The sequence below is a fragment of the Rhinoraja longicauda genome, chromosome 28 (genome assembly GCF_053455715.1).
Source record: "Rhinoraja longicauda isolate Sanriku21f chromosome 28, sRhiLon1.1, whole genome shotgun sequence".
Classification (NCBI taxonomy): domain Eukaryota; kingdom Metazoa; phylum Chordata; class Chondrichthyes; order Rajiformes; family Arhynchobatidae; genus Rhinoraja; species Rhinoraja longicauda.
In genome coordinates, this window is record NC_135980.1 from 11,326,068 (window position 1) to 11,345,853 (window position 19,786).

The following is a 19,786-nucleotide window of genomic DNA, read 5'->3' on the forward strand; positions in this document are numbered from 1 at the left end:
GAGGAGAGGGATCTAGGAGTACAGGTGCATGGTTCCTTGAAGGTCGAATCGCAGGTAGATAAGGTGGTCAAAAAGGCTTTTGGCACTTTGGCCTTCATCAGTCAGAGTATTGAGTATAGAAGTTGGGAGGTCATGTTGCAGTTGTATAAGATATTGGTGAGACCACTTTTAGAATATTGTGTTCTGAGCACCATGTTATAGGAAAGATATTGTCAAGCTTGAAAAGCTGCATAAATACTCTTTCTACAAAATCTTATTTTATAAAGGTATGAGTAGGCTGGGTCTCTATTCCATGGAGCACAGGAGGATGAGGGGAGATCTTATAGAGGTATACAAAGTCATGAGAGGAATAGATCGGCTAGACGCACAGAGTCTTTTGCCCAGAGGAGGGGAATCGAGGACCACAAGACATAGGTTCACGGTGAAGGGGAAAAGATTTAATAGGAATCCAAGAATAAAAATTTCACACAAAGGATTGTGGGTGTGTGGAACAAGCTGTCAAAGGAGGTAGTTGAGGCTAAGAAACAGTTAAGACGGGTACATGGATAGGACAGGTTTGGAGGGATATGGACCAAGCGCAGGCAAGTGGGACTAGTGTAGCTGGGACATTGTTGGCCGGTGTGGGCGAGTTGGGCCGAAGGGCCTGTTTCCACACTGTATCACTCAATGACTCTAAGATGAAAGGGGAGAAATTTTAAATCAAACTGTGGGCCATGTTTTACACACACGAGTATATGGAATGAGTTTACCACAGGAAGCGATACAGAGGCAGATACAATGACAACATCTAAAAGACACTTGGGCAGGTACTTGGATAGGAAAATGATTAGAGGGATAGGGGTCTAACATGGGCTAAAGCAATTAGCAGAGCTAGGTTGAAGATAGACACGAAAAGCTGGAGTAACTCAGCGGGTCAGACAACATATCTGGAGAAAAGAAATAGGTGACGTTTCGGGTCTCGATCCTTCTGAGGAAGGGTCTCGACCCGAAATGTCACCTATTCCTTTTCTCCAGAGATGCTGTCTGACCCGCTGAGTTACTCCAGCTTTTTGTGTCTATCTTCGGTTTAAACCAGCACCTTCCCACACCATAGCACAGCTAGGTATCTTGATCAGCGAGAGCCGAGAGCAAGTTGGGTTTCACGCAACTCTACGAGTCCTGAAAGGAGAAAACACATGCAGAAACCATAGATGCATGATATTACTAACTAATTCAAAAAGATGAGGAAAAACTTTTTCAGTCAGAGAGTTGTGAATCTGTGGAATTCTCTGCCTCAGAAGGCAGTGGAGGCCAATTCTCTGAATTCATTCAAGAGAGAGCTTGATAGAGCTCTTAAGGATAGCGGAGTCAGGGGGTATGGGGAGAAGGCAGGAACGGGGTACTGATTGAGAATGATCAGCCATGATCACATTGAATGGCGGTGCTGGCTCGAAGGGCCGAATGGCCTGCTCCTGCACCTATTGCCTATTGTCTATTGAGAAATAGGAAGAGGTTTCGTTATTCAAGGAGGGATTAGACTTGGAACTCAACACCACAACAAGCAGTTGTGGCATGTTTTCAGAAGGAAGAACGAAAACAAAAACTAGCAAAATATGACGACGCAGATGGACTGGGAGGATTTAAACACCACCACAAACTAATGTGTTTTACATAAAACAGTCAAATAGGGAAATAAATGGATAACTTACTTTTATTGCAAAATCTTTTCATTTTGTTTGCAGCGCCAATTATTTTCTTTACACTGTGCCATGCTTAAAATAGCTGCATAAATACTCTTTCTACAAAATCTTATTTTATAAAGGTATGGATTATAAGTGACTTACGTTGTGTGCTTGTGTCCCACCTTCCTCCAAGGTAGCCAACTACCTCACTGGTTGTCAGGTGGCAGTGAAAATCCTAAAAGAACAAAAAACCTTTTTACCAGCGTGCCTAACAAATTTCAAGAATCACAATCAACAGATTTCAGTCTTACTGCCTGCTTAATGGGTGGTACGGTGGCGCAGCGGTAGAGTTGCTGCCTTACAGCGAATGCAGCGCCGGAGACTCAGGTTCGATCCTGACTACGTGCGCCGTCTGTACGGAGTTTGTACATTCTCCCCGTTACCTGCGTGAGTTTTCTCCGAGATCTTCGGTTTCCTCCCACACTCCAAAGACGTACTGGTATGTAGGTTAATTGACTGGGTAAATGTAAAAATTGTTCCTAGTGTGTGTAGGATAATGTTAATGTGCGGGGATCGCTGGGCGGCGCGGACTCGGTGGGCCGAAGGGCCTGTTTCCGCGCTATATCTCTAAATCTAAATTTAAAAATTCTAAATGTAACTTCACTGTAAATCCTCTGACAGCATATTTAATTCCGTTTGCAAGATTATTCTGTAAAACAAAATTAATAAATCATCTAATACTAATTTTTACTTTTCCTAATGACCACAGGTGGACCATTTCTTATGTTAGTCTTTTTTTACTTAAAAGGGATATATTACTTGTAAAATATGTATTCATTCTTAAAAGGTTAGAACTTGCATGCTTACTGCCATAGTTTATCACATAATTTCTCAATCTTCCACAGCCAACCTATGCCTTGCGCTATCCTGTTTAGATTCAAGATGAGTTTCAAATTGAATCGAGAAGCATTTTCTGAGACTTTGGAATTAAATGCTACTAGCCAGAGAATGGTGGTGGAAGAAGGTAAAGCTGGGGTTGAGAGGTGAAAAGATAAAACAATTAAACATAAAATATTAAAGACAGACACAACATGCTGGAGTAACTCAGCGGGACAGGCAGCATCTCTGGAGACAAGGAATTGGTGACGTTTTGGGTCGAGACCCTGTTCAGACTGAAGAAGGGTCTCGAACCGAAACGTCACCCATTCCTTCTATCTAGAGATGCTGCCCGTCCCGCTGAGTTACTCAAGCATTTTGTGTCTATCTTTGGTGTAAACAGCATCTGCAGTTTCTTCCTAAACATTAAAGATACTTGGACAGACACGTAGGTAGAAAAGGTTTAGAGGAACATGGCCCAAATGTGGGTAAATGGGACTAACTTAGACGGGGCATCCTAGACAAGTTGGCCAGAAGGGCCTCCTTCCCTGCTGTACGACTTTAGGACTGTATTTATTCTGCACAGTTATATTTCAGTTGCTTAATTTCTTACCACCAATAGTAGCACGTTGCTTGAAATTGCAACATTGAAAGGCTGGAACTTGTTCACAGATATGAACGACGCAAGTTCAACAAGTGTGCAAGGATCCCTGAAATAAAAGAAAGGGGGTTACAACCACACAGCTTATGGATACCCTTACGTACGAACGGGGTCCCATTATATCATTCAATTCCAAAGTTACCACAAATTGGCAGAGTTAATTTCTTCTCGCACTCTCCCTAATTTTAGTCATTGCTCTTTCTGATCAGTCTTATGTGCTTTTGATCCAAGTCATTATAATAATACAGTGGAGGTATTGCACTAGATGGAGTGATTTTTGTCCATTTTCCAAATTATGGACAAAATTGACTCACAGAGCTCTTTAAATTGGAACCCATCCATTATCCGGGGAGCGCTTGTAGAGCAGGTTTATGTAGAACAATACAATAAGGGTAGCTGTTGCAAGTGGCTTTCCACTAATGCAATGGCCAATTCTCTGAATGCATTCAAGAGAGAGCTAGATAGAGCTCTTACGGATAGCAGTCAGAGGGTATGGGGAGAAGGCAGGAACGGGGTACTGGTTGAGAATGATCAGTCATGATCACATTGAATGGTGGTGCTGGCTCGGAGGGCCGAATGGCCTACTCCTGCACCTATTGTCTATTGGAACAACTAGATGCCTCAGCCCTACCATCTGTAACCCTCTCTACTACTCCCCCTTTCTCAGATTTAAAAAGCTTCTTCGATCCCATCTCCTTGACCATGCTGCTGCCAGTGTTTGATGCACTGGGCCTGTACTAGCTGGAGTTTAGACAATAGACATTAGGTGCAGGAGGAGGCCATTCAGCCCTTCGAGCCAGCTCCGCCAAATAGAAGAATGGGGATGCATTGAAACTTACTGAATAGTGAAAGGCTTGGATGGAGTGGATGTGGAGAGTATGTTTCCACTAGTGGGAGAGTCTAGAACTAGAGGGCATAGCCTCAGAATTAAAGGACGTTCCTTTAGGAAAGAGATGAGGAGGAATTTCTTTAGCCAGAGGCTGGTGAATCTGTGGAATTCATTGCCAATGAAGGCTGTGGCAGTAAAGTAAATGGATATTTTAAAGGCAGAGATAGATAGATTCTTGATTAGTACACGTGTCAGGAGTTATGGGGAGAAGGCAAGAGTATGGGGTTAGGAGGGAGAGATAGATCAGCCATGATTGAATGGCCTAATTCTGCTCCTATCACATGACCATATGATCCCTTACAACCCTCCTGAGAGATTACCCAAGGCTCCTCTGTGCAGGTACACACTGTTTCTCAATGGCGACAGAATTCTACACTTGGTCCTACGCACAGAGGTAATGAGAATTTGAAGGAGAGGCACTGTCATAGCTGTGCCCCAGATAGAAAACAAAAGTGCATTTAATTCTGTGGAAAACAGATTAAAAGATCCAAACGTCGGTTAAATGTAACACCTACCTTCCAGAATCTCTGCTCCCGATCTCAGAATATCGAACAGGACCTAGGTCTTTGACAGGTTTCTTCGCGCTGTGTCCATTATCTTAAGGATGAGAAAGCTAACTTAGTTAAGGCAGAAAGTACAATTGTGCTTCTCCGTTGCACACCATTTTACAGAATCTAGTTCGACACAAAAAGCTGGAGTAACACAGCGGGTCAGACAACATGTTTTGGGTTGAGACCCTTCTTCAGACTGAGTCAGGAGAAAGGGAAACAAGAGATATAGACGGTGATATAGAGAGGTATAAAACAAATGAATGAAAGATATGCAAAAAAGTAACAATGATAAAGGAAACAGGACTAGGTTTTAAAACATGTTAGACAGACAATGAGTCTGTTTCCTTTATCATTGTTACTTTTTTGCATATCTGTCATTCATTTGTTTTATACCTCTCTATATCACCGTCTATATCTCTTGTTTCCCATTCCCCTGACTCTCGCTCGGTCTGAAGAAGGGTCTCAACCCGAAACTTCAACTATTCCTTTTCTCAAGAGATGTTGCCTGACTCGCTGAGTTACTCCAGCTTTTTGTGCCTATCTCCGGTTTAAACCAGCATCTGTAGTTCCCTCCTACAGAATCTAGTTCCCTGCTTGCACTCTACCCACAGTGAGGAATGGAAGGGCCAGTGCTTCTGAAACCATCGAGACCTCTGATAATGACTTTGCACACTGGTCCTTAGCCAGGAAAGGTCACATGAAGGGAAAGGTTCGGTCTGTGATGCACAGCTGGAACGAAGAGTTCAAAGTGTGCATTGTAGCACGATCAATAGACCAGGCTTTCCCACATACACTTCATCAGATGGCATCAAGGGGATCAAAATACTCCTTAAACCAAGAGAGAAAATTCCAGAAGTGCCTCGCAACATTGATCACTTAACATGTTTTGGGTCGGAAACCTTTATTGATTTATCGCAAGAGCCAAGCCTAAAAACATAAAGCTCACAAAAAAATGACTGGCCTCCTGACTAATTCCAGTATTGGTTTTTTAGTCTCTGTAATATTTTAAGATCTGGTCATGCAATCCTCAGTTTTCACACCATTATCAGTGCTTCCCTCAAAGTCAAGTATTCAGGGTGCGTAGGAAAGAACTGCAGATGCTGTTTTAAATCAAAGGTAGACACAAAATGCTGGAGTAACTCAGCGGGTCAGGCAGCATCTCGGGAGAGAAGGAATGGGTGACGTTTCGGGTCGAGACCCTTCTTCAGACAGATGTCAGGGGAGGGGGTGGGGTCCTGCTAAACTGAAAGACTGTGTCGGAATGAAATACAGATGCTGGTTTACACCGAAAATACCAGAGTAGCTCAGCGGTGTTAGGCAACATCTCTTTCAGACTAATGAACGGACATCTCATTAGCTAAGGGATGAGAGAATAACGTTTAGTGCAAGGTAAAGCCAGTAAATCCTAAATCCGTCAGCTAAGGTTAACGTCCTGATCTCTCAACATACCTCATTGTGGTCCTTGCACATGTTTAATCTGCACTTTTCCTCTAGCTGAAACACTGTATTCTGCACTCTGGTTATGTTTCTCTTTGCATTACCTGTTGTAGTTGCGCATGGCTTGATTGTACTCATGTATGGGATGATTTGACCAGACAGAATGCAAAGCAAAGGTTTTCCATTGTATTTGGCACACATGACACTAATAAACCAATACCACACTGAACCGAACTATGTTTATGTGTAGGAAGGAACTGCAGATGCAGGAGTACACTGAAGGTAGACACAAAATAGACAATAGACAATCGGTGCAGGAGTAGGCCATTCGGCCCTTCGAGCCAGCACCACCATTCAATGTGATCATGACTGATCATCCACAATCGGTACCCCGTTCCTGCCCTCTCCCCATACCCCCTGACTCCGCTATCATTTAGAGCTCTATCTAACTCTCTCTTGAAAGCATCCAGAGAATTGTCCTCCACTGCCTTCTGAGGCAGAGAAAATGTGGCCATATCTCTGGAGAGAAGGAATGGGTGACGTTTCGGTGGTCGAGACCTTTCTTCAGACTGAAAGGCTGCCGAGCTTTGCAAATTACATCCACCTGAAGAGGACTCAGGTGTTCTTCTCACAGGGTAATGGGGGAGATGGATTACCGCTTGGAAAATGGGAATAACATTTTGGATCAGCAAACGAGATGAGGAAAGGAAGACAAATCAGAATATCAGAAATAACTACTCTTAGGTGACGGGCTGGTCACTAAAATATGCCAAACAATGAATTCTGGGAAGGTGCTTACACACGGGGCATTGAGACTGACCCACACGTTGAGAACCATGGCCAAAATCAGCAATATAATGAAAACCAACCCAATGTGGCTGTGCAGCTGTGCAAGGTTACAGTACAAATCATTGGACGTGATAATGAACTACTACAAAGCCCTGATGTTATCAAAATAACTGCAACATAAACAATTCTAATCACTACTGCGCAATAACCAGACATTTAGTAGAACCAGACAGCAAGAAGCTGCTTCCTGCTTTCTCCCAACGCGGGCAATAGGGGATGTGGAAATGCACACCCAATTCTTTTTTTTAGGTTAATAAAGAGCCACAAGAGGAAATGGTAGGGTAGCCACCATCCTCCCATGCAGACCAAACAGTCAGATGTGTAAACATGGTGCACAGCTGTATCTGCACAGATTGCAATGAGTCAGCGTGCACTGCACCAGTCGGCGTTGCTGTAAGTGCTGCTGTGTTAAACTGATGCCTCGTTAAACTGATCTCAGGAACACAGCGAGAGGCAAAGCAAGGAACAAGAGGTGGTACGTACCTCTCAGAGCGGAGTCCTGAGGGCTTTTCGTTTGCAGCTTCTTGTTCTCTTCTTCCACCTTCTTCACCTGATTGTTCAGTTTCGAGTTCTTTCTGCCACGGTTCTCAACGTCTTCCTCTTCATGGATGTCCTCATCTTCTCCTTCACTGGCCAAATTCTTAGGTTTGGGGGGAAAACCAAAAGAGTCCATTAATGACCAGCACGGATTGCATTGTATTCAACGAACGTGACGGGGGCTATCTGCTCCACTTCACTGCCACTCTGGGAAGTGATGTTTCAGTGCTAAAGGAAGGCTGGTACTTGTATAACGCACCTTCTGAGAGCTCGTGTCCTATTCATTGAGTGCAAGCAACGTGACAGATGCTTACACACAGAATGAGGGGCGGCACGGTGGCGCAGCAGTAGGGTTGCTGCCTTATAGCGCCAGGGACTCGGGTTCGATCCTGACTACGGGCGCTGTCTGTACGGAATTTGTACGTTCTCCCCGTGACCTGTGTGGGTTTTCTCCGGCTGTTCCAGTTTCCCCCCACACTCCAAAGACGTACAGGTTTGTAGGTTAATTGGTTTTGTATAATTGTAAATTGTCCCTAGTGCGTGTAGGATTGTGTTAATGTGCGGGGATCGCTGGTCGGCATCGACTCTGTGGGCCGAAGGGCCTGTTTCCGCGCTGCATCTCTAAACTAAACTAAAGACCAGTGCGGATTTCATTGCATTCAATGAAAGTGATGGGGGGTTTCTTCTCCACTTCACTGCCACCCTGGGAAGGGCTGCTTCCGTGCTAAAGGAAGGCTGGTACTTGTATAACGCACCTTCCGAGAGCCCGTGTCCTATTCATCGAGTGCAAGCCACGGGGCAGGTGCTTGTGCACAGGACACTTGAGACTGATCCGTACGTTAGAAAGGAAGGCACAGAACAGCAACCGACAGCAGGAGGTTATGAGAATTTTACCCGTTCCCAGCCCAGCCCACTGAGGCCAGCTCTCCCGTCAAATTCCAGAGTCTGAACTTGGAACCACTTAACCTTCCTAGCTGCAGGGATTGTGTCAAAGCAAGTGAGCTTAAGAAGAAAAAATAAGTAAAGCAAATGCTCCAAGGTGAAATGGTGCAAGCTGATCGTTAAACACCAAAGGTATCTATTCACAAAATGCTGGAATAACTCAGCAGGTCAGGCAGCATCTCAGGAGAGAAGGAATGGGTGACGATTCGGGTCGAGACCCAAGGGTCACCAAAGGTATTTATTCACAAAATGCTGGAGTAACTCAGCAGGTCAGGCAGCATCTCAGGAGAGAAGGAATGGGCGACGTTTCGGGTCGAGACGCAAGGGTCACCAAAGGTATTTATTCACAAAATGCTGGAGTAACTCAGCAGGTCAGGCAGCACCTCAGGAGAGAAGGAATGGGTGACATTTCGGGTCTCGACCTGAAATGTCACCCATTCCTTCTCTCCTGAGGTGCTGCCTGACCTGTTGAGTTACTCCAGCATTTTGTGAATAAATACCTTCGATTTGTACCAGCATCTGCAGTTATTTTCTTACACTAGACACCAAAGCCTCAATGTCGTGAAGTACAAGCTGGACAATCCTGTTCCCGTGCAATTGCCAACATGCATCTCCTCACTGTTCTGTCCGTGGTGCAAACAAAAGGCTGGAAGTGACCGTTTGCAAGGCTTACCTCATTCGCACAATCTAAAAACTTGAAGTTATTTCGCAAAGACTTGGAACGTTGACTAATTTGAGAATTCTTAATTTATGCCATTCCAGGAAATCTCTAAAGCAGCATCTGCTACGAATAAACAGGATGAGGTCATTGTCTCCTTGCCATGGATTTTTGACGACTGTAAATAAAAATAGCTTCCTACTGAAGCGAGAGTAGATGGCTTTCTGCAACCTATTTGTCACTCCCCAGTCATATTTTTAAGGCAGATAGATAGATTCCTGATTAGTACAGGTGTCAGGGGAGAAGGCAAGAGAATGGGGTTAGGAGGGAGAGATAGATCAGCCAATGGCAGAGTAGACTTGATGGGCCGAATGGCCTACTTCTGCTCCTATCACAAGAACGTCACAGCTAAGTGACACCATGGTCTATTAACCCAATTTCCTCTGCTCCCATTCCAATCCACTATCTCATTCAAATTGAATTCCAGACCTAACAAAGATGATTTTTTTTTTAAGCCGAGATACCATTTTTCCTCCACCTCAGTGCTTTTAGCATATAACAACCATCTCATAATTGCATGAAACTTCTCACTCTCGGCTATTTTAACAGAAACATTAAAAAGTACTTGTGGAAGTGAGGAAGTTGCTTTATAACGACTTACATTGTCGACTTCTTTTTATTTCCGGCACCAATAAAAATCCAATGACTGGTGTAGCAGTCTTTTTTTTAAACTAGCCACCACCCTTTCACCCCAAGGTGCAGAGTTTAATCCACATCCACAATGTCGTGACTATATTGGCCCTGGCCTAAAGCCTTAACGTGCGAGCTCCCTCAACAAGTACCGATGACTTCCCGTACTTCAACAACTTTTATTTTAACTTCACAACATTTGCATTTTTAAGCAGAAATAAAGTAAATGGCATAGCTTTGAGAGGAAAGGGGTAAAGTTTAAAGGAGATGGGTGGGCAAGTTTTTGTTTTTGTTTTTTTTACACACAGAGGGCGGTGGGGGTGTCTGGAGCACATTGCCAGGGGTGGTGGTGCTGAAACTAGACTAATGAACAGACATCTCATTCAAGATTCAAGAGATTCAAGATAGCTTTATTTGTCATCCAAAAAAACGATTTTTTTGGACGAAATTCAGTCACCCACAGTCCAACAATAAAAGCATTAGCTAAGGGATGAGGGAATAATGTTTAGTGCAAGGTAAAGTCAGTAAATCCTAAATTCGTCAGCTAAGGGTGAAGTCCTGATCCCTCAACCTACCTCGTTGTGGCCCTAGCACATTTTTTATCTGCACCTTTTCTCCAGCTGAAACACTGTATTCTGTACTCTGGTTATTTTTCTCTGTTGTAGTTGTGTATGGCTTGATTGTACTCATGTATGGTAATGATTTGACTCGGCAGAATGCAAAGCAAAGGTTTTCCATTGTATCTGGCCCACGTGACACTAATAAACTAATACCACACCAAATTGAACTATGTTTATGTGTAGGAGGGAACTGCAGATGCTGGTTTAAACCGAAGACAGACACAAAATGCTGGAGGAGCTCAGCGAGACAGGCAGCATCCATGGAGAGAAGGAATGGGTGGCGTTTCGGGTCAAGACTCTTCTTCAGACCCAAAGTCACAGGAAATGGAAAAGAAAGATATAGACGATGATGTAGAGAGATATAGAACAAACTAGACCAAGTGGACCTGTTGGGTCCAAACCTCTCCTGCATTGGTGCAGCACCCTCTCCTTTCCCCTCTCCCCTCTCTCTCTCTCCCCCTCCCCTCCTCCCCCCCCCCCCACTCCATCACCCTCAACCCCCCTTATCCTCCCTCCTCCCCCACTTAGGAGATAGATTTATTCTTTAAAATGTGAATAACTTAAAAAGTATAACACCGATTTCAATGAAACCTTTTCCATTAGCACCAATGGGACGATGGCGAGTAAGGTGGGGCTAAAATTGTCCCACTATCGTGTACCATTTTGGCTGTAGTTCAGGAACATACAAACAAATGAGAGTTTTAGTATATAGATGAATGAAAGATATGCCAAAAAGGTAACAATGATAAAGGAAACAGCTCAATGTTAGCTGTAGCTAGGTGAGAAATTATGTTTACGAGCCATACTGTTTCCATGGTCTGCTGTGGCTGCTGCTGTTGTTCCCTCAGCCACATGGTCTTGTACTGATCGAGCTTCTGCCCCTTGTACTTCACGGAGGCCCAGCCGCAGCCTGACTTCTTGGCAGGGTTGACGAGTTTCTTGCAATGTGTGGCCCAGGCACTGGGAGAGTTGAAGATCTGGTTGGTTTCTTGCCACCTGATCTTCCCATCAGGCAGCAGATCTCCCACGAATGTCTTTCCCTGCGGAGAAACCAAGACGGACGGCAGTGAGAGGAGCGGAGCACGATGCAGCAAACGTTCACATCACTTTACGGGAAAAGGCCGACAGATTTAGGGTTCACTGGCTTCACGGTGCACTAAACGTTTTTCCCTCATCGTGTATCTGTACACTGCGAACGGCTCGATTGTAATCGTGCACTGTCTTTCCACTGGCTGGTTAGCACGCAACAAAAGGCCTTTCACTGTACCTCGGTACATGTGACAATAAACTAAACTGAAACTGAGGATGCGGGCAAGTTCCTGCAAAAGGAAATAGAGCTTAAAGAACTAATTAACTGGGTTTGCGATTATCAGCACCACATTCCATTTTTTCCTTCATGAACTCGCATAAACTGGCAAGTGCATTTAATAGAGCTGTGGTCCCCCCAGTTCTCGTTACCTGGGTTCAACTCTGGTCTGGTGCCGATGGTGTGGATTTTGCACAGTCTCCCCCTCACCTCACGGTGTTCCTCCGAGTTCCCCCCTCATCCCAAACGTATTCCCATTGGAACATTAATTAGTTGCTGTAAACTGCCCCAAGTGTGTCAGTGATTGGTAGAATATAGGGCATATTCATCTTTCTCTGTAGATAATCCCCTTCAACAGGTAAATCTTAAGTTTTTGTTGAAAGAATTGATAGGATTCACTGCATGCGACAGCTTGCGAGATTATTGACGTAGTTCCTGCACCCTCTGCAGATAGAAGTGTTCACGTTCACAAGTTATAGGGGTAGAATTAGGCCATTCAGCCCATCAAGTCCACTCCGCCATTCAATCATGGCTGTTCTCTGCCTCCTAATCCCATTTTCCTGCCTTCTCCCCATAACCCTTGACAACCGTTCTAATCAAGAATTTGTCTATCTCTGACTTAACAATATCCACTGACTTGGCCTCCACAGCCCTCTGTGGCAATGAGTTCCACAGATTAACTACCCTCTGAATAAAGAAGTTCCTCCTCACCTCCTTTCTAAAAGAGCACCCTTTAATTCTGAGGCTATGAAGTCAGGTCCTAGACTCTCCCACCAGTGGAAACATCCTTTCCACATCCACTCCAAGTCTCTCACTATACTGTAAGTTTCAATGAGGTCTCCCCTCAACCTTCTCATCTCCAGCGAGTACAGGCCCAGTGCTGTCAAGTGCTCATCATGTGCTAACCCACTCATTCCTGGAATCATTCTTGTAAACCTCCTCTGGACCTTCTCCAGAGCCAGCACATCCTCCGATATTGGGCCCAAATTTACTCACAGTACTCCAAATGCGGCCTGACCAGCGCCCTATAGAGCCTCAGCATATAGTGCCTCGGGAGTGTGGATTTTTCCACCGGTCCCATTCCCAGCCTCTTCCAGGTTCATGCACACTTCATCCTCCTCATCTTCAACTCCCTGACCTCTCGTACAAATCACCATTACCCCCAACACTGGTCTCCCTGACTCCTAGCACTGGTCTCTCCGATTCCTAGCCCTGATCAAACCCACATCTTCAGAGCCACTGGAACACCACCCACCCACCTCCATCCTGTGGAGAGAGAGAACATTTCTCCTCTTTGGATCCTCCTCCAGTGCAGTATCTGAAACTCTGGAGTCCCTCTCTTGCACCTGGTGTCAGTTTTCAGTAATTCCCAAGTCAGATTCATTTACCCAATTAGCAAACGGAAGCTACCTTTAGCTGGCAGCGGGAAGTTCCATTTTGAACCCCCATGGTAATGCAAGCTACCAGTTTTGCAATCATTCTGATGCAAAACATCCCTCTCCCATCAGGCAAGAGATACAGAAGTGTTAAAATGCATACTTTTAGATTCAGAGACTGTTTGATCAGGCAACTGAACTATCCTTTCACCAACTCCAGAGCAGTCCTGACTTACCCTCTACCTCATTGGTGACCCCCGGATTATCTTTGTGTAGGAAAATAACTGCAGATGCTGGTACAAATCGAAGGTATCACAAAATGCTGGAGTAACTCAGCGGGTCAGGCAGCATCTCTGGAGAGAAGGAATGGGTGACGTTTCGGGTCGAGACTGAAGAAGGGTCTCGGTCCGAAACGTCACCCATTCCTTCTCTCCAGAGATGCTGCCTGACCCGCTGAGTTATTCCAGCATTTTGTGATACCTCGGATTATCTTTAATCAGACTTTACTGGACTTTATCTTGCACAAAACATTATTCCATTTATCCTGTATCTAGTGGAACAAAGGGGAAGATGATGGAACTTTATTACCTTCAATCACAGTGATGTTTATGTTAAATTTTATTTAACCAATTAAGGTACAGTGAGATTTGAGTTACCATACAGCCATACTAAGTAAAAAGCAACAAGACACACAGCCACATAAAATTTTATTTTATCTTGTTGCTTTTTACTTAGTATGGCTGTATGGTAACTCAAATTTCACTGTACCTTAATTGGTATATGTGACAATTAATCTTGAATCTTGGATGGCTTGATTGTAATCATGCATAGTCTTTCCGCTGACTGGATAGCAGGCAACAAAAAAGCTTTTCACTTTACCTCGGGACACGTGACAATAATAAACTAAATTAAACTAAGGTCGCTACGGTGCTGCACTAGAATCACAAGGAGTGGGTTAACTGTGCATCAAAATTCCTGCAACCATCTTCAAGGGACATCCAATTCAGCTAGCTCAGTCTTCTGTGATACAGCCAAGCAGGCCACAAAAGTAAAAATATCATTGGTACTCTTGTCCAAGCTCAGGTTTAGAAGTGGAACCTGGGTGAGATACCAGAGAGAGCTCACAACATTTGCAGAACCGTACCTCAAAAGTCAAGACCGTCACGAGTGGTGAGGAGAAGACTGGGGTCAAGGGAGTAGTGAGGGCAGGGATGGAAGAGTATGTTTAGGCAAATTTGGTCCCTTACTAAATAGTGAATAGAGAGCAGCCCTTCTCCAGCCTGGATAACTTTGTCTTTCAGGAGCACGCGCAACGTAATCCCACGGCGAGTGAGCAAGGTCCCGCGGGAAGTGTGGATCTTTCCCGCGGTCCCATTCTCAGCCTCTTCCATGTTCATGTCCACTTCATCCTCCTCGTCTTCAACTCCCTCTTCCACCACCGGTGAGGACGGGTCCGAAGCTAAGGCCAAACACAATGGACAAACGTTAAACATCATCCAAGTCTTGGTAGGTCAGAAGATCACGCAAATGAATGCATTGCAGGCTGCAATTCGAGGGGGAGTAAGGGAATGATACGTTTAATCTGCACACCAAGGACACCAGCATAAATGTTGCCATTTCACTCATCAACTGAGAGCAAGCTTTCCTGAGCATTGGACAAGAATGAGATGCTGAAGGACATGTTTCAGGCAGGTACTATCACGACAATTAAGAGACATTTGGACAGGAACATAGATAGGATATGTTTAGTGAGTTGTGGGTCAAGGCAGGTGGGACTAGTGTACATGGGGCATGTCGGTCGGCATGGGCTGAAGGGCCAGTTTCCATGCTGGATGATTCTATCTCATGACGGTCCACAATGCTACTTTGAATAGCAGAGGAGATCAGGCTAAAATGTCTCTCTACAGAAAAGCTGTAATGCTGCTGTCAAAAACATCATCCAGTACACAAATTGAGTGCTAATTTTCTTACAAACCTTGTTGGTTGTAGAGTCATTGCTGACATCCTCAAATCATGAAAACGCTATACAAATGCAGCTTCTTTCCCTTTGAAATACATAATTCGCCCCTTATAATTTACTAGTTCTGACTTTTTTCCCCTATTCTTAGTCTAAAATAATCTAGATGTTTTACGATAAATAGTGACAACACTGCATTGTATGAAACAACAAATGATGTTAGACAATAGACAATAGGTGCAGGAGGAGGCCATTCGGCCCTTCGAGCCAGCACCGCCATTCAATGTGATCATGGCTGATCATTCTCAATCAGTACCCTGTTCCTGCCTTCTCCCCGCCTTCTCCCCATACCCCCTGACTCCGCTATCCTTAAGAGCTCTATCTAGCTCTCTCTTGAATGCATTCAGAGAATTGGCCTCCACTGCCTTCTGAGGCAGAGAATTCCACAGATTCACAACTCTCTGACTGAAAAAGTTTTTCCTCATCTAAGTTCTAAATGGCCTACCCCTTATTCTTAAACTGTTAATACGAATGTGCTTTAAAACCGCCAATACTCTTCTTTGGTAATTCCTATCTGCTTTAAGACATCACAACCCACATGCATCAATTCCTCAGCTCCATGAACTCCACCTCAGAAAAAATAATGAGAAAGATTAATTTAATCTCTCTCTCATCTCTTGTGGCTCTACGCAAAACCAGCTATGCTAATATACCTGTAGAATGTCTTAGGATTTTCCTTCACCTTACCTGCCAGATTCATTTCATTTCATCTTCTTGTCCTCCCGATTGCCTTTTTAAATGTATTCTTATACACTTCTTGTACTAAACAAGGGATTCACTTGATCCCAACTGCCTATACTTGAAGTACACCTCCTTTTTCATGCCCAGAGCATCAACATCTCTCATCAATCAGGGTTACCTCAACTCACTAGCCTTGCCCTTCACTGTTACATGAATATGCTGCCCCAGTACATTTACTGTGCCGTTATCACACTTTTGAAAGCCTCCCCACTTCATGTTCATTAATGAATGGCGCAGATTTAGACCATTCGGCCCATCAGGTCTACTCCATCTTTCAATCATGGCTGATCTATCTCTCCCTCCTAATCCCATTCTCCTGCCTTCTCCCCATAACCTCTGACACCCATACACTCACACATAACCCCCGACACTTGCCAGCCATCCCTCGCCAGCAAATGGACTCATCCAATCGACCTCGGCATCGTGTGCATGGATTGACCACTTCATTTCCCCATTTACAAAGCTGACAACACTTTACTGTTGTCAGTGAAACATTTCGAGATGGGTGGGGGATGGAATTTAGTGGAAGTAGCTGAGAGAATAACTAACTGATTCTCTGAGATTGAGCAATATGTTGAGCAGTTCCTGGGTTTGGCGCAAGCAGCAACAGCCTCAAAATATGTTGGTTCAATTAACAAGGGCTGACTAACAAGGAAGATCTAAAGCAAAAAGAAATTGGTCCGTTCCTGCTCCAATTATATTGGCTCCAACAACCAGGATCAACAGCACCAGTAGCCACTAAACCTTACGTAAAAGCATTTAATCAAGAAAAATAATGTTCACATTCATCATTGTGTTAGATAGGCTTTAGATGTAATAAACACGAATATGTGTTGGACCACTGAGATGAAATGAAAGGGCATCACATTCATTCAAGACTGGAAATGAAGAAGGGTCTCGACCCAAAATATCACCCATTCCTTCTCTCCAGAGATGCTGCCTGTCCTGCTGAGTTACTCCAGCTTTTTGTGTCTATCATGGGTTTAATAAACTTGCCCAGGAACATCTGTTGGGGAAGGTGTCTGCATTTAGGAGTGCAAATACACATGCTCTCCTTCCATACCCTCCTATCACAATGCTATGCTCAGCCCACAAAAAAAAGTGGTCAGTTCAAAGACTTGTGGAATTGAACTGGTGAAAGTCAATGCCTTCAGTAAAAGTAGGGATGCCAAGATGAACAAAACTCATCTTAAACAGAAAAGGCTGGAAATTCTCCAGATATTGCCTGACCTGAGTAAGAACAGATTCAACATTCCAGTCAATTACCCTTTAACATGCATTGTTTAAACCAACAAAAATCTACTGCAATGGTGAGGGAGGACAACATTGTCAGAGGTGTCAATTTTCTGATAAGAGATTAGCTGCAGCCCTGTCTCTGTAATAGGACAAAATTCCAATGGAACCTGTCAGAGTTCTGGGGAAAAGGGATTGCTCTGTGACTAGACTGAAGTGATCTCTTTCTACATCATAATAAAATATTGAATATCTCAACAAAGTAACCTATAATCCAAAAGTTGCTTTTCGGCTGAGCAAAACCACTTTGTTCTTTTAAAAAGTGTAATTTAATATAGCATCTAATAAGCAAAACCATTTTTTAATTCACCAGTGGAGCTCTGCAAATTAAACGTACAAAGAATCCCTCTTGACTCGAAAATAACTTCCACATCCAGAGATGGCAAGGAACTAAACAAATACAACCATAGTTTAACACCACATAATCTTTTCACACACACTTCAACAGTGCAAAAGATGCTCTATCAACTGCTGCTGTTATTGAAGGAGTTGTTATAAGGAAACATTTAAAAATAATCAAATAAGTAGACTGGCACAGCGTTCGAGCTGCTGCCTCACAATGCCGGCCGGGGACCCCGGTTGGATCTGACCTTGAGTTCCATCCGTGCAGTTTGAACGTTCAACTTGTGAAGGCGTGGGATTTCTCCAGGTGCTCTGGTTTTAGAGTCATAGAATGATAGTTTGGAAACAGGCCCTTTGGCCCAATTTGCACACCGGCCAACATGTCCCAGCTACACTAGTCCCACCTGCCTACGTTTGGTCCATATCCCTCCAAACCTGTCCTATCCATGTACCTGCCTCTCCCACACTCCAAAGACGTGGAGGTATGTACATTGATTGCCTTCTGAAAAATCGCCCCTAGTATGTAGGATGCAAAAATATGATAACATAGAATTAGTGTACAGGTGCTTGATGGCCAATGTGGACTCGGTGGGCCGAAGGGCCCGTTTCCGTACTGTATCTCTCAACTCAAAAGCGTCAAGTTTTGAGGAGCGCAATTAACTGCAACTTTTAAAAATTACCTTAATTTTCCTTTAAAATTTTTTGTTTTGATCCGTTAGAATAAGTGAGTACGCGCAATGGAGGAAGGGGAACTTCAAATAATTTGTTCCAAAATTATTTGGGTATAATTAGCCAGGCTTGAGATGCTGAAAAGTGGATGGTGGAAATTTTAAATTAAAAAAAACAGAAAATGCTGGAAATACTCAGCATCTGTGGAGTGGGGAATAGATTTTATATTTCAGGTTGATGACCTTTCAGTTGCACTTGAGTTATGCTTTCAATGGACTGATTTTTAAAAAAAATAAAAGGATGCAAGTTGCGTCCCTGCGAAATAAATTATTATTTTTTAATAATAGGACGTTAACCAAGGATGGCACGTTTCATGTTTTAGTCGAAACCCATGTAGTAGGTTTATGCGAAAGACCAGGTCCAGAACAAACGCCACACTGCCTGCGCCGCAACCTAACCTGATGGGGACGGAAAGCCCGCCCCTCCGAGCAAACTTCATTGGCCGCAACCACAGTAACAATCACGGGCTCGGCACGCTAATTGGTCGAGGGCGCTGCCCGTCTGCTACTAGCCCCCCCAGACCCAGCAGGTTAGGTTGCACCATGCGTCTTCCCTTTGTAGCAAAGTGAGGAGCACTTGGGCTTAGTGTTGCTTTCACTTTTAAATTTAAGGAGAGGGGGGGGGAAAAAAATCCAAAAGCTCCTAAAGTCAAAGGCAAAGATTAAAAATACAAGCAACGCAGAAGAACGCGGCCCGGCATAAAGTGGCAGATGGGGAATTAAAAAAATTAATCATAATTATGAATATTTCAATGAGACTCACCCATTCTTGTCACAGGCTCTTTTTTTTTTGTTGCTTGGTTTTGTTCTTGAGGGGGGTTGTTGTCTTCGTGTTGTTTTTGTTGTGGTGAGGTGAGGAGGGGGAAGCAGGACAGGCGTGGTAGCGCTGGCGTTTGCTGGTGCGGATTTATCAATGAGAGAGGCAGTGGCAGCCCGGCGCCCCGAGGATGTGCAGCAATCTGCCACCGCATCACGTGGACACACACCAAACATCCCACGTGTCTCATCTCTCACACATACACACACAAACACACTCACACACACACACACAAACACACACACACACACACACACACAAACACATACATAAACACACACAAACAATTACTCACACACACAAACACATACATAAACATACAAATACACACACACATACACAAACATACATAAACACACATACATAAACACACACACACACATATACACATACACAAAAACATACACACACACACATACGTAAACACACACACACACACATACACAAAAACATACACACACACACACAAACACACACAAATGTTTCTGATTTCTACTGATTCTGGTCTTTCGTTCATCCCTAACTTTAATTGCTCCATCATTGGAATACCATCAATACCAAATACTAAACTTTTGAAATTCCCTTTCAATACATTCTTTAATACCTGGAAATAAAGACAGAAAATGCTGAAAACACTAACCAAGACCTTTGATTTTGAAATGTCTGTTTCTCTTTCTACCGATCTGATGACCTTTTCATGCATTTTCTGTTTTTATTTCAGATTTCCAGCATCTGCGTTTTTTAAAATTTCACTTTGAATTAGCAGTTGATCATTAAACTAAATTCTCCTTCCAT

General features: G+C 43.9%; 1 protein-coding gene across 1 annotated transcript in view; it reads right to left on the reverse strand.

Annotated features, from left to right (window-relative positions):
• The window catches only part of mpnd (MPN domain containing), a 36,049-nt gene extending 16,949 nt beyond the window's left edge, over window positions 1–19,100 (reverse strand). The window contains exons 1-7 of the mRNA XM_078423860.1: window positions 18,938–19,100; window positions 14,301–14,512; window positions 11,178–11,411; window positions 7,408–7,564; window positions 4,603–4,684; window positions 3,151–3,247; window positions 1,824–1,896 (exon numbers count right to left, since the gene is read on the reverse strand). Of these exons, the coding sequence (XP_078279986.1) occupies window positions 1,824–1,896; window positions 3,151–3,247; window positions 4,603–4,684; window positions 7,408–7,564; window positions 11,178–11,411; window positions 14,301–14,512; window positions 18,938–18,941 (859 nt within the window). The 5' untranslated portion in view covers window positions 18,942–19,100. The remainder of the gene's footprint in view (window positions 1–1,823; window positions 1,897–3,150; window positions 3,248–4,602; window positions 4,685–7,407; window positions 7,565–11,177; window positions 11,412–14,300; window positions 14,513–18,937) is intronic.
• Window positions 19,101–19,786: the final 686 nt, after the last annotated feature.